General features: G+C 51.7%; 7 protein-coding genes across 7 annotated transcripts; 5 read left to right on the plus strand and 2 right to left on the minus strand.

Annotated features, from left to right (window-relative positions):
- Positions 1 to 1,845: 1,845 nt before the first annotated feature.
- MAA_05067 (cysteine dioxygenase) lies at positions 1,846 to 2,639 on the plus strand (the record flags this gene model as incomplete). The annotated part of the gene is made up of 3 exons (XM_007823065.1): positions 1,846 to 2,124; positions 2,200 to 2,452; positions 2,521 to 2,639. The coding sequence occupies 3 exons, from the start codon at positions 1,846 to 1,848 to the stop codon at positions 2,637 to 2,639; spliced, it is 651 nt and encodes a 216-aa protein (XP_007821256.1).
- Positions 2,640 to 3,416: 777 nt separating this feature from the next.
- Positions 3,417 to 6,566, plus strand: MAA_05066 (SNF2 family domain-containing protein; the record flags this gene model as incomplete). The annotated part of the gene is made up of 9 exons (XM_007823064.2): positions 3,417 to 3,720; positions 3,773 to 3,858; positions 3,924 to 4,016; positions 4,070 to 4,492; positions 4,547 to 5,115; positions 5,170 to 5,442; positions 5,500 to 5,601; positions 5,913 to 6,286; positions 6,337 to 6,566. 9 exons carry the CDS (start codon positions 3,417 to 3,419, stop codon positions 6,564 to 6,566), a joined length of 2,454 nt encoding a protein of 817 aa, XP_007821255.2.
- Positions 6,567 to 7,212: 646 nt separating this feature from the next.
- MAA_05065 (flavodoxin and radical SAM domain protein) lies at positions 7,213 to 9,647 on the plus strand (the record flags this gene model as incomplete). The annotated part of the gene is made up of 2 exons (XM_007823063.1): positions 7,213 to 7,285; positions 7,342 to 9,647. The coding sequence occupies 2 exons, from the start codon at positions 7,213 to 7,215 to the stop codon at positions 9,645 to 9,647; spliced, it is 2,379 nt and encodes a 792-aa protein (XP_007821254.1).
- A 483-nt stretch (positions 9,648 to 10,130) lies between these two features.
- MAA_05064 (Protein import receptor MAS20-related protein) lies at positions 10,131 to 10,920 on the minus strand (the record flags this gene model as incomplete). Its single annotated transcript, XM_007823062.1, has 4 exons — positions 10,131 to 10,244; positions 10,310 to 10,410; positions 10,503 to 10,748; positions 10,860 to 10,920. The coding sequence occupies 4 exons, from the start codon at positions 10,918 to 10,920 to the stop codon at positions 10,131 to 10,133; spliced, it is 522 nt and encodes a 173-aa protein (XP_007821253.1).
- A 664-nt stretch (positions 10,921 to 11,584) lies between these two features.
- On the plus strand, positions 11,585 to 13,750 carry MAA_05063 (exocyst complex component EXO84; the record flags this gene model as incomplete). Its single annotated transcript, XM_007823061.1, has 3 exons — positions 11,585 to 11,776; positions 11,849 to 13,320; positions 13,384 to 13,750. The coding sequence occupies 3 exons, from the start codon at positions 11,585 to 11,587 to the stop codon at positions 13,748 to 13,750; spliced, it is 2,031 nt and encodes a 676-aa protein (XP_007821252.1).
- A 900-nt stretch (positions 13,751 to 14,650) lies between these two features.
- MAA_05062 (serine/threonine-protein phosphatase PP2A catalytic subunit) lies at positions 14,651 to 16,161 on the plus strand (the record flags this gene model as incomplete). Its single annotated transcript, XM_007823060.1, has 7 exons — positions 14,651 to 14,794; positions 14,995 to 15,036; positions 15,110 to 15,215; positions 15,289 to 15,822; positions 15,894 to 15,966; positions 16,037 to 16,086; positions 16,139 to 16,161. 7 exons carry the CDS (start codon positions 14,651 to 14,653, stop codon positions 16,159 to 16,161), a joined length of 972 nt encoding a protein of 323 aa, XP_007821251.1.
- A 667-nt stretch (positions 16,162 to 16,828) lies between these two features.
- On the minus strand, positions 16,829 to 17,934 carry MAA_05061 (uncharacterized protein; the record flags this gene model as incomplete). The annotated part of the gene is made up of 2 exons (XM_007823059.1): positions 16,829 to 17,788; positions 17,878 to 17,934. 2 exons carry the CDS (start codon positions 17,932 to 17,934, stop codon positions 16,829 to 16,831), a joined length of 1,017 nt encoding a protein of 338 aa, XP_007821250.1.
- Between the last annotated feature and the right edge of the window lie 6,281 nt (positions 17,935 to 24,215).

The following is a 24,215-nucleotide window of genomic DNA, read 5'->3' on the forward strand; positions in this document are numbered from 1 at the left end:
AGGTTGAGTTTTCCGACAAGTACGAGAGCCCATCCGGCATGGCGGCTGGACAGGTGTCGCAGGTGTCGCAGGTGTCGCCAAGTAACGTGCCAAGGACAAGCAATGCCTTTTCTCGACGCTCCAAAGCTATCTTCTTGGCAAGGATTCAAAATACTGGCGGCATCCGAGACGGGAACGAATCCGAAAATGACGTGGACTGGGCCGTCCTTTTAAGCGGCCGATGGCTTTCCACAGCAGAAAACTTGACGCCTCCGTCCAAGCCGACATTGGACCGGAGAAAGCGCCTCTGTGCAGACAGCCGCCAAGCCCCCCTCCTCCAGGTGCCGTTTCCTGCGGCCAGCTGGCCCTACTCGTCGCCGAAGGGTACCGGAAGGCCAGACCAACGCGGCCCTTCCTTCCATGTTGGGCATTCTATGCCCTGTGTCCTGTGTCGCCATGTGTGACTGTGCCGCGTCCCCGTCGGCTGTCCATGCCGGGCCACTGGAGTGCTGAGCACTGAGCACTTCTCGCGTCAGTGGTCCTTTGTTACACCAGGGAGAGCCTGCCGGCCGTGATCAGCAAAAACCTGTCAAGTCAAGATTGCATTTCCGCGGCATGCAAGAGCCACTTTCCAAAGTCGGGCGGGATGCCCACTCTGCTCCGAGGCGGCCCCCGAGATGTGACTAATAATAATCAGTGCCGGAAATGCTAGCCGTCGCGGCGGGAATAAAGCCGTCTACTCGGATCGCCTACTTAAAGTAACTAGGTACTTAAGTACGCTGTACGGAGTATCCCGCAGTGAATCGTGTTCTCAACTTGTACCCCGTACAACGGCAAGGCGGCTGTCGGTGGATGGCGGTCGGCCTTGGTGTTCCATGTCGCCTCCACTGCCACACGATACTCTGGCCCGGTCAATTACTACTGGTGTCAACTGGTCCCTTCCCTTGGGGTGCCCAGGTGCCGTCTCCAGGGCGCGCTTGGTGCCGAATTCCCGCCCCTTCGACCCATTTTCAGCGCTCTTTGGGCGTGGCTCCAGAGTCGTCACCAACTAAAGTAGAGACCAGCTGGCTGGGAGCAAGTACAAGTAACTCCGTACCAAGTAGACAAAACTATTCCTCGACACGAGTTCTGTCCACTTTTTTTACTGGCCACTCGAGTCATCGGGCTGCCTAAGTACTAAGCACTTACGGGCCATGAGCTTAATTTCGCATTGGCGCACCAAAAGTTTAGAGTTTGAGGATAATCAAATGCCGTCTCAAAACTACCTCACCCGACAGCTGCAAAATACTCTACTTATGTAATTATAGAAGACTAAACCCTTTTGATGATTCGCTTCTCGTAAAATACTTACTCACTGCACAATTTCAGTGCGCGCTTCGGCTCTCACAGCCTTTGCTCCCTGTTTCCCGGCCGTCTCTTCGCCTCCGGTATCCGTGCCTACTTGAGCGCATCTCAACACTGCCTTCCAGGCGGGGGTGCCCACTTTTCGTCTCTGCAGGTGACCAATCATATCGCATCGTTGTCGTCGCAACCCATCAGCCCTCAAGGTTTCCCACGTCGATTGAAGCCATTCCTGCTCTTTTTGGCCATTCGTGGGCGGTCGGACGAAAATGTTTTGGACACGATACCCCACCGTCTGACGCCGGTGATACTATCCACCGACACTACCCAGACACTCAGGTGACCTTGGCGGCTCACAGTAGGGAGTCGGCGTTTCCCCCATCTCCACTGATAGGAAACGCCTGATGCCTTGTCGACGTGCTGTCCTTTTCTGTTGTTGCCCATCGTCAGATAATGCATAAAGGCATCTTGAGTCCCATATTCCCTCCACGCATCATCAATCACTCATCGTTAGAGCAATCAATCATGGCCATCGACGTCATCTCCAGCGCCCTCTCCGTCAACAGCAAGTCTGCTGCGACGTTCCCACAGGCCGACAAGTTCGAGGAACTCGTCCTGGCGATGAAGAAGGTCCTCGGCCCCTCATCAGGACTAACCTCGGATGATGTGGACGTAGGCTCGTTGACCGATCTGATGATCAACTATGATAGTAATCCCATAGAGTGGTCCAAGTATGCCTATGGTGATGCCAGTCGGGGGTACACCCGCAATCTCGTCGACGAGGGCAATGGCAAGAGCAACTTGGTAAGTTGTCGCTGCCTGATGATAACTGTGCCTTTCCAAATACATGACTGATTGATGTTGTCTCGCGATGTATAGTTGGTTCTCGTATGGTCCCCCGGTAAAGGGAGTCCCATCCATGATCACGGCAATGCTCATTGCCTGATGAAGATCCTGCACGGCAGTCTAACTGAAACCCGCTACGCCTTTCCTGAAGACGATGATGAAGAGGGACCCATGCGGGTCATCTCGGAGAAGACATATAAAGAAAATGGTGTCACTTACATGGCCGACGAACTTGGCTTGCACCGCGTATCTAATAGGGGCAGCGACTTTGCTGTCTCCTTGCATTGTACGTCCTCGCCGACGCTCAATCCCTCATGCAACACTTGTCAGCAAACTAACTAGCAACTTTGCCAGTGTACACTCCCCCTAACGTAGCCAAAGAGGGATGCCACATCTTCGATGAGAAGACTGGCAAGAGTAGCCATGTGCCTGGATGCCATTACTACTCAGCGTACGGTCGTCTGCTCAAGTAAGGGATCAAGGAAGGGATAAAGTCGCTCTGTGCGAAGATGTTCTCATGTCGGCATATGTCTGTTTCTTTGGCGTGTCCAGCGTTTTGATTTTTCCTTCTTCTTCTCTGCTCTTTGCCCACTCGAGGCCATTCAGCCCTGGCTTGCCGGCTCAAAGCTTCCTTCGTGGCTGCTGTGGAGTCTGAGCATTCTGGTCCGAATTCTGAGTTAGCGACGTCTTTTTGTAATGATAGCATGACATTAGGGTATGCAATGAAAGCTCCCAATTCTTAGAATGCTTCCAGAGTCCCAAAATGAGTGTGGAGTGAAGTTGAAAGAGAAAGAAGTGGTTGATGAGATGTCGTTGCTCTTCATACCCTTCCTTTGGGCTGGCTCATCGATTGCGTGATTGCCGCTAGCCCTGAACAGGCTGTTAGTGGGTCGACCGACAGCCTACGCTGGTTTGGCTGATGACGAAAAAAAATATTATCACGTGATTTCGCGTGAGCTTCAGTCGCGTTTGAGAACTCAGGGATCGCGCTAGGCAAAATCAGGACTTAGGAGTGTCAATTGAGCGGTGCTATTCGCAGCTGTTGTATTGTGAATTGCGAGTGCATTGACAGGTGTCAAGCAGTTTTCTAGAAGTTTCAGATTTTGTACTTTTTTACATTTCGATCTTGCTGTTTTCACTTCGGGAACTCTGCCAACGACATCGTCGTAAGTATCTGATATGCCAACCAACTTCTAAACTTCTATTCACAATAACATTCGACGCTAACCCAATATTCAAGCACAGCCACCATGTCAGGTTCCAGAAAACGAGGCTTGAATGTGGTAGACCTCACTGGCGATGATTCAGGTCGACAGGCCAAACGTCAATCGGCTGCTCCCGTATCCTCTTCCACTGGCGTAGGTGGAACATTTGTTTACAATACTTTGTCAAATGGGGCAGGCGATTTACCAGGTCCCGGATCGCAGAATGGCCGGTCACCTCTTTCTTCCAGTCAGCCTCTTACGACGTCTCAGATGGCTGATTACGAACGTGAGGTTTTGGATTTGACTCAGGACGACGAAGGGCCAGTCAGAGAGCTCTATGGCACGTTTGGTAAGAACACTCTAATTTCGTTCAACAATCAAACCCTTACACTTGGCATTAGAAACGAAAATTGTCGGCATTCAGTATTATAGAGGACATGCATCCACTGGGGAAGTTGTGCTCTGTCGCAGAGAACCTGCAAATCAGGTTAGTTTCAGGAAGTTAAGCTATATGTAGCAAGTTTACCCAGGTCCTCTAACATTCAGCCTTAGTATGATCGCAACGCAATCCGCATAGACAATGTCATGTACCAACAGATCGGACATCTGCCACGCAAAGTTGTGGAAAAAATCGCTCCGTATATTGTATGCCACCTCTTTCAGATGCTCGAGGCCATAGTATTAACACTTGGGGACAGGACTGCGGAGATATTCTTCTTGAAGCGCAGCTCACAGGACCAAAAGGCCAATACGACTGCCCGGTAACGCTGTCCTTTTATGGGCCTAGCAATCCGTTGGAAAGAACCAGAATCGAAAATTCACTGAAAGGTGATAAACTTGTGAAGGCTACTCAGCTCAACAAGACAAGAAAAGAGTCAGAAGCTCAGAGGGCTGTAATGGGCTTGAAGGCTGGAGGAACTACGCATGGCATGGGTTCCGCAAGCCCCAAAGAGCCAGAGATATCTCTGGAGGATATCTTAAAAAAGAGCCAATCAGTAGAGTTCCGAGATGGGATAGATGCTCTGAAGACGTTTGCTACAGATGAAGAGTACTTGCGTAACATGCCCAGCTGTGATCAGCCAGCCGCGCTGAAGGCAACTCTATTGCCCTATCAACTACAAGTAAGTTGGCATGATTTTTATGTCAACCCTCTGACTTCGCTAACACTAGGCTAGGGATTAGCATGGATGACTTCAAAGGAGAACCCCGCTTTGCCGACCAAGGAATTAGGCAACCAAGTTCAATTATGGAAACAGAACATCAGAGGAAATTACTGGAATGTCGCCACGGACTTTGTGAGCGCGACAGCTCCCCAGCTCTTTTCGGGGGGGATTTTAGCCGACGATATGGGTCTTGGCAAGACTCTTCAGATTCTCAGCTTGATTTTGACAGGAGGTTCCGGTACCACTTTGATAGTTGCACCTGTTGGTGTCATGTCGAACTGGCAACAACAGATCGATAGGCATGTCAAGTCGGAGCATCTACCGAGAGTGCTGGTCTACCATGGGGACAAGAAAATGACCGCGAAGGAGCTCATGAACTTCGACGTTGTCATCACAAGCTATGGCAAGTTGGCCCGCGAAAAGGATTCAAATGTTCCTCAAGTTTTGCTGTCACAAAGCATACGGTGGAAACGTGTGGTTCTCGATGAGGGGCACACAATCCGTAATGCGAGAACAAAGGTCGCGTTGGCCGCGTGTGCCATCAAGGCCAAATCTCGATGGGTACTGACTGGAACCCCGATGTGAGTTGATATAGCTAAATATTCAGCAATTCGGTGGTACTAACTAGTTCACAGCATCAACTCTGTGAAAGATTTGCAGTCTCTCATAAAGTTTCTACATATTACCGGCGGCATCGAGCATCCAGAAATTTTCAATACGAGAATTACGAGGAGATTAGTTTCCGGTGATGCCAGCGCTGAAATTATGCTGCAGGCTCTGATGCAGGATATCTGCCTACGGCGCAAGAAGGACATGAAATTTGTAGATCTGAAAATACCCGAAAAAAAGGAATACCTTCATAGGATCACTTTTCACCCTGAAGAGAAAAGGAAGTATGAGGCATTACTGTGAGTAACTCATGAAGAAGTCTACTTAAGTTGACGGGGTGTTGACGGCTTGTTTAGTACGGAGGCACGTGGTGCTCTGGCAGACTACCAGGCCAAGGCAGCCGGTCAGAAGGGACAGTTCCAAGGCGTCCTAGAGCGGCTTTTAAGGTTGCGACAGAGGTGAATTCGCTTCTTCCCTTCGAGACATCACGCAGGCTAACAAGACGTCCAAGTTGCAACCACTGGACCCTATGCAAGGACCGTATTAACCAGCTGATGGAGCTGTTCGAAGGCCAAGAACCTGTACCATTCAATGAGAAGAATACTGCATTGCTACAGGAAGCTCTTCGGCTTTACTTGGAGAGTCAGGAAGACTGCTCCATTTGTTTCGACGTTCCCACTGCTCCAGTCATAACAAATTGCGGGCATGTTTTCTGTCGAGCTTGTATCACAAAAGCTATCCATTTACAACACAAATGCCCAATGTGCAGAAACAAACTTTCGGATGAATGTCTACTCGAACCAGCAGCAGAGGGTTCCTTTGATAAGAACTTTGATATGGCCACTCAAAGTTCCAAGACGGAGGCAATGATGCAGATTCTCCAGGCAACATTGAAAAAGGATGGGTCAAAGGTGGTCATCTTTTCCCAATGGACGTCATTTCTGAACATTATCCAGAACCAATTGGATATCGCCGGAATCAAATACAGCCGCATAGACGGCAGTATGAACACGGAGAAACGTGATCGTGCAGTCCGGGCACTAGATAACGACGCCGAAACTCGCGTCATGCTAGCTAGCTTGGCGGTTTGCAGTGTCGGGTTGAATCTTGTATCTGCAGATACTGTCATTTTGTCTGACAGCTGTAAGTGCCACTTTGTTTGAGGCTAACTTCTCATAGCTAACAAGACTTAGGGTGGGCACCAGCAATTGAGGACCAAGCGATCGACAGAGTTCATCGTCTTGGCCAGACCAGAAAGACAACGGTTTGGCGGCTCATTGTGGAAGGAACAGTCGAAGAGCGGGTTCTGGACGTCCAAAAGGAGAAAAGGGATCTTGTAACCAAGGCCTTTCAGGAAAAAGAGAGGAAAGGCAAGCATACGAAGGACACTAGAATGGCAGATATTGCAAAACTCTTGTCTTGATAGATTTGTTGTGGTTTGCTAAAGGTCGGTACCCTAGAGATATTAATGTACGACGCTGGGCAATTTGCTAGTATTTACATGAGACATCAAGTACGCCCACATGTGGCGAGTGTGCTATTAGCTTCAGAAGGGTCTATTTCATGAATTACAGACGTCTCTGACCATAGTGTCGGCGGAAAACAATTCATGTATTGCCGCCCAGGTAATTCTTGTGATATTCGCTTGGTTTACAACAGCTACCGGCTAACAACTTCCTTCTCCCCCCACCAAGGGGGTATCTGCTATGAACGTTGTCTTTGGTACGTTTGTGTTAAATTATTTCACATCTAAGACGACATGTGAATGATAACAACCCAATAACTCACGTTCGTCTATGGAAAATCCAAATGCTTGAGAGACCGACATCTGCTATATGGACAAAACGGACAAACTTGCGGAGTACATGGCGGAAACTGGCGTTTTTGGGGTTCAAGTGTGGAGCACCACAGCCCTTCAGCCACTCAGCAATCATTCAAATCACTGTACACATATCGATAAGCATCAACCACAGTGGCAGAACCTCTCTTTTTCCCCGCCAAATTTCTTGGGTGTCAAAAGACTTCATCTACACCATAGCGCGGTTTCCTCGTAACTGCTGGCGGGCAAAATGTCTGCAGTCTGCGAAAAAACAGACCCTCTTCAGGGTGTATTTGGCGGGCTTCCTGGCGCCAAGTTCGACGGTATGTGACGCTCATAATTCGAAGCGCTGCGCTTGATCAACTAACAAGGCCAAAAGACATCGTCGAATTGTGGCATGGCCACCGGACGCCAATCATTATCTGCGCACTAGTCGTTCTCGTCGTAATTCGAATCTATATCCACAAAATTGAAGAAGCAGAACCGTTGAGGGCGCTGCCAAAACGATTCGAAAAGAGGATTGAGCCCTTGAGCGCCAACAAGCTGCCAAGTGCTGTGAATTCCGAAAAGCCAATCGCCAAGCCAAACGGACCTAGGCGGATCAAGGGTGGCATCACCAAAAAGCCAGCAACGGAAGAAACAAAGGAATACGACAAGAGCCGACCTATTAAGACGATGGTATTCTTCTCCTCAGTCACGACCAAGACGGAGAAGATTGCGCAACAGTACTTGAGCACGTTGGAAAAATCGGTTGGTCAGCTCTCTCGCGGAACGGAGCGCCAGTTTCTAAAACCTGAGCTCCACGATCTGGCAGAGATCGATTTCGAGGACTTTTTTGTTAGCCCTGCCAAGACGGTCGAGGATGCCCATCTATTTTACCTATTCCTCATTCCCAGTTACAACATTGACACCATCAACGACACCCTCCTGCAGCATCTCGAAGAGACGCACCATGATTTTAGAATCGACACAGCACCTTTGGCAACCTTGCTAGGGTACTCCGTTTTTGGTTTTGGAGACAAGGAAGGCTGGCCCGATGAGGCAGACGGCTATTGCTTCCAAGCCAAAGAGTTGGATAAATGGATGTCCAAGTTGACTGGCCGCAAACGCGCATACCCAGTCGGCATGGGTGATATGAAGAGCGACCATGCTGAGCGGTTTGACGAGTGGTCATCGGGCGTGCAGGAAGTTATTGCCCATGTTGCAAGCAGCGGAACTCTAGGCGAAGGTGCTCCTGGCAGTGGTGATGCCATGGAAAGTGATGCTGAGGATGTGGCTGAGGACGATGATGGCGAGGTATTGATTGGAGAAGATATATCCGGTGACGACAGGGAATCTTCTCGACCTCTAGATGATGTGGAGGATTTGGGTCGCATGCTCCGAACATCTGACGGCAATGGCACTGCCAATGGCAAGAAAGCGCCGCTTGCCGTTGACTTCACCTCATACGGTGCATCTTCTGCAAAGAAACGCACGCCAACAGCTCCCGTTATCAAGGAAATGGTCGCCAAGAATTCACCTACATATGCCGCCCTCACCAAACAAGGCTACTCAATCGTCGGCTCTCATTCAGGAGTCAAAATCTGTCGCTGGACAAAGTCGGCGCTGCGCGGTCGAGGAAGCTGCTATAAGTACTCGCTATACGGCATCAACTCACACCAGTGCATGGAGACGACGCCTTCTCTATCCTGCTCCAACAAGTGTGTCTTTTGCTGGCGACACGGCACCAACCCCGTTGGGACCACATGGCGCTGGGTAGTCGACCCCCCTGAGATGATCTTCGAAGGCGTTAAAGAGAACCACTATAAGAAAATCAAGATGATGCGCGGCGTGCCGGGCGTACGAGCAGAGCGATATGCTGAGGCCCTCAAGATCCGCCACTGTGCACTCTCACTAGTAGGAGAACCTATCTTCTACCCTCATATCAACGAGTTCCTCGCCATGCTCCACGCAGAACGCATCTCCTCATTCCTAGTCTGCAATGCCCAACATCCCGACCAACTAGCGGCCCTCAAAGCCGTCACCCAGCTCTACGTCTCCATCGACGCCTCCAACAAAGATTCCCTCCGCAAAATCGACAGACCCCTCCACCGCGACTTCTGGGAACGTTTCCAACGCTGCCTGGACATTCTCCGAGAAAAACGATTCCGTCACCGCACCGTCTTCCGCCTCACCCTCGTCAAGGGCTTCAACGTAGAAGATGAGGCAGAAGGGTACGCGCAGCTCGTGGAGCGCGGACTCCCCTGCTTCGTCGAAGTCAAGGGCGTCACGTACTGCGGGACATCGACCTCTTCCAACGCCGGGCTGAGCATGTCCAACGTCCCGTTTTACTGGGAAGTTTGCGAATTCGTCAAGGCCCTCGAGGAGAGACTCAAGGCCAAGGGCTTAAAGTATGGCATTGCCGCGGAACACGCGCACAGCTGCTGTATTTTGCTTGCCAGCGAGCGGTTCTTGGTCAATGGCAAGTGGCACACGCATATCGATTATAAGCGCTTCTTTGAGCTGCTCGAGGAGAGGGGAGCGGATGGCGATTGGACGCCCGAGGATTACATGGGTGAGCCGACTCCTGAGTGGGCGTTGTGGGGGAATGGAGGCTTTGATCCGAGAGACGATCGGGTGGATAGGAAGGGGAGAAAGATTGAGAATGTTGTGGTGCGAGAGGCGCCGCCGCCAGACAGCTGGTAAATAGCGTGCTTTGAATCAAGATTCAGTACAAAGTATATAAACTTGCTGTGGTGACTGTTCACGAGGCGTAGGAAATCAATGCCCTTGATGTCCCATCACTTGGAAGCATGAAATTTTGGATCATAATATTTTCATGGAAAAACGCTACCTCGGCCTTCTCCCAGACGCCTTCCACCCCCCGTGGCGGCATTATTATACCGTCAACATCTGTTTACACAAGGCTCTATGCGCAGATAGAAGAGCGAAATTTATATATCGTACAACAAGGAGTTCGCAAAGCCTCCATTTCTCAGACCATTTTTAATCTTGTTCTGTTTTTTTTTTTTTTTACGTCCTAACACCCCTGGCGTTGTGACAGGGAGGGGTGAACGGAATAATAAGGGATTGTATGCGGTATTGCATTAGGTCAGAGTAGAGACGACTGAGTTCTCCACGCCTTTAGGTGTCCTGCCCCGACAGAGCATGGTGAAGGGACAGTTCTGATTAGTCGAGGCCAACGTTGGGGATATCGCCGAGGTTGATGCCGCCGGGGGAACGAGTGCGGATGTCGAGGCTGGAGTCGTATGCGATCATCTCGGCGAGGATGTCTAATATAGGCTGCAGAATTGGAGTTAGATTTCCATGGCCTATGTTGGTTGAGAGAATGGAAGCCGGATGCGTACCTTGGGAACGGTGCTGTCATAAATCTTGATCAGGTCACCCGGGGCAGGGTAGACCTTGAGACCCTTGTAGAAGGCAAGAGCGGACTCAACGGCCTTGGTTGCTGCATGACTGTTAGCTTGGAAAAGTAATGAAAACGATGGCATCCAAGATTGATGACATGGGGAAAGTTGTCGAGGGCGGGTAAAAGCTTACGATCCGAGCTCAGCATCTCCCCGGACATGACCTGCTCGTTGAAGTAGGCCTCGCGCTCCTCGACACCAGTCGGGAATCCCTCCTCCTTGGCTTCGTCAACCTGAGCTTTGATGGCATCTCGTTGAGCGCGCGTCGAAGCTTCAGCCTCCTCCTTCTCGGCGCGAACCTGCCGGCGCTCGTTTCTTCTCAGATCTCGGCGGAACTCGGCCTGGCTACGTCGGCGGTAGTCGAAGTAGACGGCATAAGCTACAGAGCAGAAAAGGTTCATTTGTCAGCAATCTAGTACTTCTATCCTGCAGGTCTGATTTGGAGACATGTTATGTTTTGTAGAGTAACAGTATAAACAGTGCTACGTACCGACGATAGCTGCGGCGGCGGTTGCGACGGTGGCCGTCACTACGGTTGACGTTTGGACCATTTTTGCCAAAGGGGATGTAAAGCCGTTGAAGCTAAACGGGGCCAAAGCTTGTGATGAAGGAGAAGAAAGAAGTGGCGAGTCTCAGGACCGACGATAGGTGGTCGAATAGGCGATGGGTGGAAAAGCCGTTGCTCAAGATTGATCTGTAGATGGGTGGATTGGATTGCGGTTTGGCGAGCAAAGGAGTGGTCAAAGTCGATAGACGTCTGGTCTGCAGCTCTAAGTCGTGCCGTCAATCAGAAGCCGAACCAATTTTTTTTGACGACATTTAGCCATGGGCTACCAAGTCGCCTGCGGGTGCTCCATCCTCCATCCAGGCAGTTGAGTGGCCTGCAGATTCCGGATCATCGATTCCGCGCGCCGGAAGAACGCCGGCTCAATGGGAGCTCCTTTAGAACAGTGGCTCGCTTGTAAGCGTAAGTAGGGAGTCTCGGGGAGTTTGGAAGCTCCATGTCATTGGCGGTAGTAGTACTAACACCAACCAGCATCTGCGCCAAGCCAACAGGTCCGGTGGGACATCTGGGACATCGGGAGTCTCCAACTCAATCCACCTCAGACACAACCGCCATCTCCTCCTCCATCACCTGCCCTGGGGGGAAGCTGGCACTTTCTCTCTTTTTAATCCTTTATACCACCGCGTGATTAGTCTGTGCAGCTGCCCATCATGTCGGAAGAACGCAGTAAGATATCGCTTCGCAGCGGGAAGAAGCGCAGACCATCTCGCCCAACCATCAGCGCTCCCAGGCAGATATCAAGTCCTATGCCACAGGACAGCCCCCTTGGGGGGGCGCCGCCTCTAGTTCCTGAGGCAGTTCCTAGACCACGACTGCGACCGCCGCCTATGGCTGGTGGAAAGGTAGTGTTTACTTTGACATACATGCCATTGGCTCTACAACATGTTGCATGAACTGTGGACTGACTTGCGCAGACGTCTGATCTAGTAAAACAACGATACTCTACCCGGTTCAACAACCTGCCCACAGATTTCGACCCCTCGGCTCCTCCACTCCCTGCCGTGCCTCCTATTCCCCAATATGATAAGAGGGAGCCTCAGAGACCCGCGCCGTCACGGGCAGGTGCAGCGCCAGTAATCGACATCAAGGCCCTTCGAGACCCCAATCTCGTCCCTGATCAGTACGTGTCAGCCGTCTTGGGAGATGCCACCGACGACCAAATCCGTGATTTTGAAGCCGCTCTCCGCAAGCTCAAGGGCCGTGCTGCCACGGATCTGCAGCAGAACCTCATGCAGAACCGTACCCAGTTCATCAAGATTAGTAAGGAGGCCGAGAAACTAAAGGGCGAGATGCGGGCGCTACGAAACTTGATGGCAGAGCTCAAGACCAACACAACTGCCCTTCGAGCCGCCTCCATAAAGAGTGACGAGCCGGCCACCATACCTGGCAGTGGCCCCACGGGCTTGAGCAAGCGAGACAAGCGAAGCTCCGTTGCCGATAGAAGCGCGTTATGGAATTCGCAAATGCAGGCCTTGTATAAGAATGTGGAGGGCTCGCAGAAGTTTCTGCCCAATGCTGTAGGTCGTCACGTTGTCCAGAATGCCGGTTCCTGGGTAGAGTTGGATAACGCCACATACAAATCTCGAAGAGCCATGCAAATCTTCCTACTCAACGACCACCTTCTCGTTGCGTCCCGCAAGAAGAGAAAAGTTGACGCACCCGCCGATGCTCGTGGTCCAATGATCAAACTAGTGGCTGACCGATGCTGGTCTCTTCTGGACATTGAGGTCGTAGACATGCCTGGGACAGCCGAATCATCCGGAGGCAGGAACAAACTTGCCGACGCCATCATGATCCGAGGTGGTGGCCAAGAATCTTTCATCTATCGAACAGAGAAACCTGAGGGTGACGAGAAGAAGGCATTGCTTCTAAATGTGCGCAAGGCGGTTGAGGAGCTGCGAAAGGGTCTGCAGTCAGAGATGGAAGCCAACAACAAGGCCAGGGAGACCATAAACTACTTTGCGTCTAGAGACCCTGGACTATTGCAGAAGACGGAACTTTTGGAGACATTGTCGGATATCAAGGACATGCTCATCGAAGTCGATGGCAAACAACAGAATCTTCGATGGGTGGAGGGTCAGATGGACGAGCTGGACATTGACATTGCCCTCCAGAAATTCGAACCTGCTGTTGCCCGCGTGGAAAAGCTCAAGAGCCTCGCCCGTGGCCTCCGAAGCAATTTGGTTGCGCAAGACTTTATTAACTTCAAGGTTGAGGAGCGATGCGGTAGACTTGCTGTCCTTATTATTCGGGAGCTGGAGTCAACGCACAAGTCGCAAATAAAGACCAAAGAGAGAGTGGGCTGGCTGACTATTCTTGGCTTTGATGACAGAGCCCGAGAGGCTTATCTTAATGCCCGCACGGGGCTTATCCGCAAGAGAGCCAGGTAAAGATGCTTCATTCCACACATTTTGTTCCCTCTTCGAACCAAGGCGCTAACGACTTGTAGACAATGCATTTTCCAAGGCGATCTCCACTTGTACATTTGGCAGTTGTCCTTTGTGTACTTTACTATTATTCACAACACGGTTCAGACGTTCCAGAGCTGCTTCCCTCCTCCAATGATGAGTGCCTGCGTGAAGTGGGCCAAGGAGGAGGTGGAAGCGTTCAATGTGATTCTGTCTCGACAACTCAGTAGTACCGAGCGTGGTGGACAGGTTTGGACACAGTGCATGGACAGGGCCAAGGAACATGCCCAAAAACTGTCGGATGTTGGGCTGGACTTTAGGAACTTGGTAGGACACGATGTTGGACCATCTGCCCAGACGGCTGCCGAGGTGCCGGGGCCTTCTGCTGTTGGGCTAGGACTAGCTTAGTCTTGTCGATTGCACGGTGTTGAATGAATTCTTAATAGCAGACGATGGTGCGAGTAGGACTCCCAGGGGACAGTGGTGACGAGCAAGCCGTGGTTCAACTCGGTCAAGGAGGATCGGGGACATAAAGTCTGTGTTGAGACGTATTGGTTCACGGACAATTAGCCACTAGTAGCATAGTACAATGTCTCAATCAACTTTCAATGTGGCGTTTACGCTTGCCCCTCGCCATCATCGGCCCGCATCTGGAAGGCTCTTTCTGTTTCATGAAGCTTCTGCTGGTGACTTCTGGGTGTATGTGTATAGGGTAGGCCAGATTTGTGGCGGTGGCAAGCTCCGCGATGAGATTGGCAAGGACATGTGGAAGGGGCAGGCGTGTGGACCCACCCAGCCTTGTGCTGACACTGCTGAGGCTGGAGGCTGGAGGCTGCGGGCCAAGCTGGGCCAAAGCTGGAGAAAGCACCCCCTCCTGAGTCCCGGGTTCTGGCTGCACAGACTGCTTGGCTGCAATGTCTGACCACCGACACCAAACAACTTCCATCTCCCACTGTTTTGCACCATCCCTGCCCATCCGCGCGACAACTTACTCCCACGAACACACCAAGAGGCAAACGAAATCCCCCCATTGACGAACCGCTTCACAGCTCTGCCTGCGGCCATCGCATCACGCATCAGACCTTGACGGCCCTTGACCACTTGAGCTCGCCCACAGCATCGTCCGTTCCCGCTCTGTTGCCAGGAACCGTCGTCTGGTCTGAGCATTCGAGTCTTTCTCCCTGCCTCGCTGCCCCACCGATTGCGACCCAGCCGTGACCTCAACGTCATTTCTCCCACCTTTATCAACCCCCAACTCGACACGCGGCACCTCGAGTAGAGCCGCATCGTAGAATCATGGATACAAACATGGAGGACGTCGGCAGGGCGCCCGCCGATGTGTCACCCGTCGCCAACGAGCCTGCCACCATCCCCACGCTCGACGGCTGGATCGAGAGTTTGATGAACTGCAAGCAGCTGGCTGAGGCTGATGTCCAGAGACTCTGCGACAAGGTGAGCAACATCGAAGAATTCAAAGAGGTGCTGGCCATGGTCTTCGGCTTTGTCCAGTGTTTGGCCTCCATCCTGCCCGACCCTCTGTTCATGCTCGGAGCCATACTCTTACTCTTGTCTTGGTCTCGTCGATCCAGGCCTGGACGGCTTCAATGGAACCTCCTTTTTTGCTAATGACATTTTGTTTTGCAACGCAACAGGCACGAGAAGTTTTACAGGAAGAGTCGAATGTCCAGCCAGTGGTACGTATGACCTCATTTTACGACGTCACGCGAGAGACGGCACGGGGAATGGGTTCTGACATGATCGCTTTAGAAATGCCCCGTCACAGTCTGCGGTGATATCCACGGTCAGTTCCACGACTTGATGGAGCTGTTCAAGATTGGCGGCCCCAATCCAGACACAAACTACCTCTTCATGGGTGAGTATTTTCACCTGCCGCCAAGGTCTCAAAATACCCTTTTTCGGTTTCTCAAATGCCAACCTCGATCTAGGTGATTACGTTGACAGAGGCTACTACTCGGTCGAGACCGTCACTTTGCTTGTAGCCCTCAAAATCCGATACCCTCAGCGAATCACCATTCTCCGGGGAAATCACGAGTCTCGGCAGATTACCCAAGTCTACGGCTTCTACGACGAGTGCCTCCGAAAATACGGCAACGCCAACGTCTGGAAGTACTTCACAGATCTCTTCGACTACCTTCCCCTCACCGCCCTCATCGACAACCAGATCTTTTGTCTCCACGGTGGTCTGTCGCCTAGCATCGATACCTTGGATAACATCAGAGCTCTTGACCGAATTCAGGAGGTTCCCCACGAAGGCCCCATGTGCGACCTTTTGTGGTCGGACCCTGACGACCGTTGTGGTTGGGGTATTTCCCCTCGTGGTGCGGGCTATACATTTGGACAGGATATTTCAGAGGCCTTCAACCATAACAACGGTCTGACGTTGATTGCACGAGCCCACCAGCTGGTGATGGAAGGCTATAACTGGTCACAGGACCGGAATGTGGTGACTATTTTCTCAGGTGCGTCGACTTGTTCAGCATAACTTGGTCCGTTTGGAATATAGCTTTGTTGACTGATTTTGTGTGATTAGCTCCCAACTACTGCTACCGATGTGGCAACCAAGCAGCCATCATGGAAATCGATGAGCACTTAAAATACACATTGTATGTATCTTGCCGAAAAAAGGATAACAAAAAAACAAGCAAGGTCAGACTGGATATTAACCATGTGCAGCCTGCAATTCGACCCATGCCCAAGAGCAGGAGAACCAATGGTCTCCAGACGTACGTTATGGTCAATTCTACCCTGCCACGACACTTGGCTAACTAAATGCAGGTACACCCGACTACTTCCTCTAATCATGTCGCTACTTGAAACACCGAACACACTTGCATTGGCCGGTTCATGTTGTGGAAACAATAGACGAGGTGGAGCAGGTGCAACTGAGTGTCCCGAAGATGTATTATTAATTTTGATGCCACAATCTACGGGACGGGGAAACGCCGCCATGACGAGATTTCATGGATTTCATGCATGTGGGATAGGGCCTCAATGTGATGCCCTGTGGCAACTGGATGATGCCGGATTCTGCCGTGGTAGATCCGCACGGTCCTTGATAGAGTCAAAAGACCGGAAGGGGAGGAAATACAAAAGAAAAAAGAAGAGAAAAATACAGAGATGTTAAAATTGCCGAGGAAATACCCCCCAAAAACAATAGCTTTGCCTTTTACTGAGATGGTTCTCCCAGTATATATATTGTGGTTCTGGGTAATTGTTCCCTTGACGTGTTATTATATGAAAGTGAGCGTTCTTGTGAGATGGTTTATAGGAAAATCTATATGGTGCAGTCGGGTTTTGGTAAGATTCTCATTGCTCCTTGAAGAGCAGGGGCAATTGTTCCTGGTTAATTATGTCCCGTGTCTTGCGAACCCCTTTCTACCATGGTCGCTAAATGCATTAACAAAAAAATAATAGTATGTACGTTGCGTCTGTGATGTGCTCAGCCACACTCCCCGCTTTGTTCATCTACACAGTATTCCGTGTCTCCTTGTCCTCCTTGTCCTCGTCGTCCGTCTCGGTCCTCGGCCGTTCCCCGTCGGCAGCCACATGGCCGGCCCCTCCCTCGACGCCCTTGGAGTAGTGGCCCGGCTCGCTGGCGCCATTGGGCACATGGAACCGCAGGTCGAACCGGCTCAGGGCATAGGTGAAGACGACAATGGCCTCAATGGTGTAGTTGACGCAGTAGTAGGCGGCCTTGTGGTGGAACCAGGCCGGGTTGCTCGCGGGCCGCTGCACGTAGGCGACTCCGGCGCGGAAGCCGGCGCCAAAGGCCAGCAGGGTCGCGGTGAAGAGCACGAGGAGGACGCGGGAGCGCATGCGGCCCCTCGTGCCAAAGTGGTCGACGGGCCCGTGGCGCGGCAGCAGGACGGCGAGGGCGACGATGGGGATGGGTAGGAAGGCGAGGACGGCGAGGAAGGTGACGGCGAAGAGCTGGATGTCGCGCAGCTGCGAGCGGACGTGGGCGTCGAGCGTGTAGAAGCCGTAGACGGTGGAGACGATGACCATGACGAGCAGGGCGGCGACGGCGGCGTAGAGGAGCTTGAAGGCCAGGGAGGCGGGCTTGCTCCAGCCGACACGGGGCTGGTGGGCGCGCAGGATGCGCTGGGAGAGCACCAGGTTGACGATGAAGAGGAGCAGCACGCCGGCGTTGGTGAGGATGGTGGCGGCGATGGCGATGGACACGTCGTGCGGGTAGTTGGCCCAGACGATGCGCATGACGTTGGCGCTGATGCGGGCCATGGAGAAGCCGAAGAGGAGGGCCGAGAGGATGAACTTGTGCCCGCGGCGCCGGTTGCGCTGGAAGATGGTCATGTTGAGGGCTGCCGAGGCGACGAAGAGGGCGATGAAGACGGATGAGAGGGGCGTGTCGACCGAGTTTGTGGGCGCGCCGCCTAGGCTGGCGCCCTGAGGGGGGTAGGGGGGCCCCTGCGGAGGAAGGTTAGCAATTTTGTAACGGTGGTGATGGTGACGATGGGCGGTTCTTGGTGTTGCTGATGGTTTGATGGGGAGGGTACCATTTCTTGGAGCTGTTGGATGGACAAGGTCCCCTGTGGCGATGGCTGGGCTGACATGATGAATGTAGTGATGTCTTTTGCGAATTATTCATCTGTCGGCTTTGTATCGGGCGGTTCGTGAGGCGGCGTTGGGTATAATCACACTCTACGCTGCATGTACCTGGTATGCATGGTCCAAATGGGAAAAGGGGGGGAAACAGTCAAGGTATAAGTATGACATGCTCACGTCCGCTAGATCAGGGCCGCCAAACAGAATCCACGATAAAAATATCACAGACGACATGGCCAGGGCGGGCCGCGAGACTGTCTCAGCGTGCATTACGGAGCACAAGCGCAATGTCCAGATGTCGAGTGTCATGGTTCCAACTTCCCCATCGGAGCTCGCGCGTTTGGAGATGCCGATGTGTCGGGTGGGTGGAGCCGCTATTGCTCCGTGCGTGCACCAGCTCCGGCACTCTTTTCGCGGGATTCGACCTTGGTTAGGCCCGGCGTAACTATCAATCAGACTGTATCCAAAGGCTCTGCGCTCTCAAGTCAAATCTGTCTCGGCATATGCCAGCCCACTCTGGATTGTCTATTCCCGCGATTCTCGGCCTTGGCAATCTGCCTCGCAAACAGGATATTTACCATGGAAGCAGCAACTTGGATGTTGTGAATAACTACTTGTTATCGTAGAGAATTCATCTCCGACCAGCCCGGCCCGGCCCGCCCAGCCAGTGGGACTTTGGTATTGTATGGCACATCGTGCTCTCTCTCTCTCTCTCTCTCTCTCTGTGTGTGTGTGTGTGTCTCTGTCTCAAATGAAAAAAAAAAAAAAAATCGTGACAAGGATAAACCGATACACCGCGATTGTGGCTCTGCCACTGAAGTAAAATGTGTGGACTAGTTCTGAGGGGCTTCAGTTCAGGCACCCGAATTGCCTATTCCTCGGGGAAGGGCTTCGCGTTCCTGGTGTGATATACCGTCATCCAGCTCTGGCCCCATGAACTCACGCCCATTACGCCGTACCTCGTTATTCGCAATCGAGGGAGCCCCATGTAACATCGGCCCAGTCATTCTCATGGGATTCATCAATCCTCCCCAAGCTTAGACTCGATTTTAAGTCTAGCTCAGGGAACCAGCACGTCGGCCACAGACATCGGAGGGTCGGCGGTTCAGAAATGCGAGCACCGATCCGACGCCAAAGCTGCTTAATTTCTATGGGTCCGCCCGACTCGCGCACAAACTGGCTTACGTGAGCTGCGTCGTTGACCGCGAAAGTCTGCAGCCCTTGAGCTGTCGAGCTGGAGAAGCCCTTCTTCCCAACGCTGATTGTCTCTGGCTTGAGTGATTCGGCTTGACACCAGTTTCATCTTTGCCGGGCGGACCAAGGTGGCGCGTGGCAGAGTGCCGTTCTACCATCAAGCTCAGCTACCACTGCGTAATGGGCACTTTGTACAGCGGTTGGGCTGTGCTGCCAGAGAGCCCTTGGCAATCTCATCTGGATGGACGCGTTCTCGACTTGTTCGTCGAGATGGAAGATGGTGACGGTGCAAAACTCGTCGAAGCAGCCTGCAAATCCGCAACTCGCTTCGCAAATCGTCATCGGATGTGTTATAAATCGTACTTTGGCTGATGTATTGCCCTGGTGACAGCGTCGGTCAGTCTTCTGTGTACATTAATACAAGTACTACCCAGAATCAGCCAGGAGCCCATCTACTTGGTCCGGAAGATCGATCAAACTACCGACTTCAATCAAGACGTGACGGGAGACTCGGCAACTTTCACAATGGCAACATCTCTGCTTGCCTAGACTGACAGTCTTTCATGCCTTGTGCGAAGCTGCTGTCAATTGAGGACTACCGGGCGACAGAACTGGAACACACCGGTTTCTAACTTGGCGTAGGTGCGTTCATGTTGTGAGGCTAGGATAAAACAGTCTTTTTGCCCACTGTTTCCGCATGTTAGAGTTTTGGATATATACTTTAGGGACGAAGGTGGAATGGAAATTGCGGACTTGGTTTTCCAAGCCGTCTCTAGCCCTGGATACAGGAGTCTCTCAAGAGGTGGGTAAAGGTATCTAACGCTGTGATATTCTTGTATCTTGAGACAAGGACGACTGCTTTGGTGCTGACAAATGGCAACTATGAATGGAGTCGGACTTCATGTTATCCTACCAGGGTCATCAGAATAATACACTACCCAAGATTTTTGCGATTTATAGGATCCAATGCGTTGATGGCGGGTGGATTTACGGTGTTTGGACTGGAGACAAAACCCCGACCTGGATGTACGGAGCATATCAGGGGCATTCGTTAAGTTCTTTTGGCTCCTTTGCTGCCAGATCTCCTGTGTGAGCTTGTTAATTCACACTAATCCGTAACATGTGATTGACTGAGAGACCACGCATAGCGTCATTGATCGGTAACCAACGGCCATTGACATCAAGAGTAAACGTTACTAGGATCTTATGCGATGGTATATAGGTAGGCTCCAGCTGAGCATTGTACGAGGCTAGTTGGCGAGCGATATCGTGAATTCGGTATTTCCCACTATCTGCCAACCTCTGGGAACTGACTGTTGGCAGCAGTTAAGGCGATGGAATAGCTAAAATAGATCAATGAGCTTTTATCAATTGTCCGCAATGAGGGAACAACAGTGTGAGACTACCGAGAAACAGTCGTCCCGAGCTCCGCCTCAAAGCACACGAAGTATAAATAGATTGCTCCGATGGTTCTGAATACTGGTGGGCGGGCGTGTTGATTCATGAACCCCTTCTCCTGTCAAGTGTCTGTCGAACATCGCAACTGAGTACTAGTAATACGGGGGGCTGAGCAACAATAAGGGGCCAGATATCGCCTGCGGCCGCAATACTATGTAAGGCCTTGTGGTGGCACTGGTGGCGGCGCCTCGTTCATGGCAGCGCCCAAATATCTTGTATTGGATGTACAATACGACAATGCCTGTGATAAATGTATCCTCATCCTGACTACTAGTATTCCGTACTCCGTGCGGACTACCGAGTGCAGAGGACGCACGGTATTTTTGCAATAGTGTGAGAGGTTTCTGAGCAACCTGGTAGCCACTCAGCTCGCCTTGTCTTGTGACTGCCATATCATACCACTGAGTCAAGAAGTAGGGAAGGCCCTTACGTCAAAAAGTTGGAGTCTTCCCCACAGACTTCTGTATACTTGAAACAATCTTTTGGCAACGACGAAATTACCGAGACATAGAATCCAAGAAATGAGACAAAATGTGAGATACTCGGTAAAACATTAGCGGGTTGAGTCGCTGAACGCGGGGAGCGTTGTTCAAGCTGAGGCGGCAACGTACTAATTGAATTGTTTGCGCTTGCTTTTTCTTTTCCCGCCACATTTGGAAGCCACGAAATTTGGACATTCTTAGATTGCTCGAATGTTAATTGGCATCGAATACGGAACACTTGCTCCATGTTCGGCGTACCAAGAGTCCCATCATGCCAATGTGAATAGACTGAGCATGATGTAGACGGGAGCTGTTTTAGAATGCGCAGAGCCACGTGGAAACTACCTAGGTATATCCGGCGCTACGTAGTAGTACTAACGGCAACTGTAGCCTTCAGTTGACAAAAGATAGGACCCAAAATAAGTTTTCGGGCATTGTGGCGTTTCATTGGCAGTGCCGTCATGGGTGGTGACATTGCGACGGCACACAAACTGAACTTCGGTATCGCAGGCGCCGGAACTGGAAACATACAATGCGATATGATTGCAGATCGATGCGACTGAGTATCTGTCGGAGTCGCCAATCATGGTCCACGGCCCTTGCTTTGATGCACCAGTTCCAAGTAAAATTACGCCTCTGGCGCGACTGGGTTCTGGGTTTTGCTGCATGTAGGATGAGTATACATAACACATTTCTTCGGTTGTGCCATGGTAATAGCTACCTACCTAGCCTATGCAAGTAGCTAGCTAACACAGCATGTCCCGAGGGTTCCAAGAAAGAAGAAACCCAAGGGACCCTTACCCTTACCAAGTGGCACCACAGTGACTGATTTGTTTTTTGTCCAGAGTCGCGTCTTTTCAGTAAAACTTGCTGTTGCTCTTCTTGTTGTCTTCCATTTGACCTGCATTTCTACCCCTGGCTTATACCCCCGTCTATTCCTGCGTGTCCCCTGTTCCGCAAAATTGCACAGGGCACGACAGACGTCGAATGGCTCCATTTGGCATCCGCTTTGCGTGTTTGCTTGCAGTCTAGGAACGGGCTAATTCTTCTTAGCGCCAAATAATCTGACGAAGCCTTCGCGAGCCGTTCCTGATCCAGTGCCAAACGATCCCCGGGCGAGTCGGTCGGTTGAGGCGGTTCATGGAACAAAACACCAAGCAGTACTCCGTACTAGTACTCGGTACTCCGTACAGAGTAAGTATTCCATATCACAGACAGAGGCCGGGATGCATAAGGCGCGTTGCGCCCATGTCAGGTACGCGCGACGTCTCAGCCAGGTGGTGTTTGCTGCAGGGCGCCTGTCGCCTGCTGCAAGGTGAGCAAATTGTCCTCCGCTCAGATACGGAGTACTACTAGTTAATAGTACTACATGGCTGGCTGCATGGCACCAAAGACATGCGTGTGTCTGTTGTCGCGCAACCAGGTTGACAGGCTTTTCCCGTTACGGTGGCGCTGATCGTTCATCAATCAGTGCGAGGAATATTGGATGACGGTTGCTAGCCAGACGTCTCTTGGTTGTAGACGCAGGGGTCTGACTGGATTGACCCATTTTGGCTTGGGTTTGACAAGGGGCGGCGGACCTGACGAAACAAAAACAGAATGCAGCAGGGCGGAACGACGAGAAAGGCACAATGTGAATGTGACATGGATAATGACGGCCAGTAATGTTACGAGGGATAACAACAAGTGTGAGCAGGTGGTGAGGAGAGAGGAACAGGAGTGAGAAGGTGGAGCGAGGAGGAGTCAGGAGCACGCAGGCGTGGGTTTTCTTGCGTGCAGGAAGGAGACGAGGCATCGCGGTTGCCCTTTTGGCATTTGGGGAGCCTGAGCCTGAGCCTGAGCCTGCATGTGAGTCTGAGAGTCTGAGAGTCCGAGAGTCTGGTCTGAGTCTGGTCTGAGTCTGGCTGCCGCTGGCTGCGTCCCCCTTGGTCGGCAAAACACCACGCGCTACACTCCCCCAGCTGCCGCACCACTCCTCCAGAGCCTCTGTGCGCACACCCTCATGCTCTCCTCCTTTCTTTCGTTTCTCCTCCTTCCCTCTGTTCTGTGTCCGCAGTCCATCGCGTTGGTTTTTTGGCCCCGCTGCTGGTTCTTCAACGTCTCGTCGGGCTTTGCGCTTTGTATTCTCTTTTGTGGGATCCAAGGCGCCCAGTCACGACTCACGACTCCGTCTCCTAATTAGAACAACCCTACCTACCTAGGTGCTTCGGCTTCGGCTTCTTTGACTTCACGGCGATATCCTTTCTCTCCGCCTGCGGTCCGCGATCCTTCGTTCGACAGCTGTTGCTGTTGCCATCGTCATCGTCCAACGCCTGGCTTTCAACCGCCGCCCAATTTTTTCGCCTTGGTTTAGCGCCTGCCGCTCGTTACAATTTCAACCCGAGATTTCCATCTATCTCGACGACGTTCCTTCCCACATACGCCAATTGCGCCTTTAATGTCTATTCTTCTCTGCGATCTGCGACCTGTAACCTACGGCCTTTAATCCTCAATCGATCCTTCCCTGCTTTTGTTGGACTGAGAGTTCGCATTCTGCTGCTATCAATTCTCTTCCCAGCCTGTCCAATTTCGAATTCCGCAGTATTGGATTTGCATTCTGGGTTTTAGCCGTCATTAAAATCAAAGCAAAGATACCGAACAAAGCTCGACTACGGATTGAACCGATTTCTTTCATGCTGTGGCCCTCTCTTTTTGGTTAGGATATCCATCGACACAGCATTTATCCACCAATTACTTCGTTACTGCTATCCGCCGGCATCACCGCTTCATTTTCGTCGTCCAGATCACTGCATGGCTAGTTGATAGCCACAAGGCCTCTCTACCCGCTGTAGCATCCATTTTGCGATAGCATAGTAACGCATCGGATGCTTGGCGTAATGAACATGGCCATGGAACTGCCTTGCGATCGCAAGGCTACGGCGAAACGCTCCTATCGGCATGCCAACAATGGCCACACACCCTCCATAAACCGCTCTATGGCTCGGGGAGCTGCGGCACTCACTCTATTTACTCTCATGCCTCGAGTAGCATCGGCACAAAGCAACGGCGGATGCATATCATTACAAGGCTCAAAAGCATGCCCTGCTTTTGGATCGGCTTCCGTTTCGACCAGTAGTGGCATGGTCCAGATATAGTAAGCTCTGTTGGCCCTCAGC

Source organism: Metarhizium robertsii (genome assembly GCF_000187425.2).
Source record: "Metarhizium robertsii ARSEF 23 chromosome Unknown MAA_Scf_2, whole genome shotgun sequence".
In the NCBI taxonomy this organism is placed as follows: Eukaryota; Fungi; Ascomycota; class Sordariomycetes; order Hypocreales; family Clavicipitaceae; genus Metarhizium; species Metarhizium robertsii.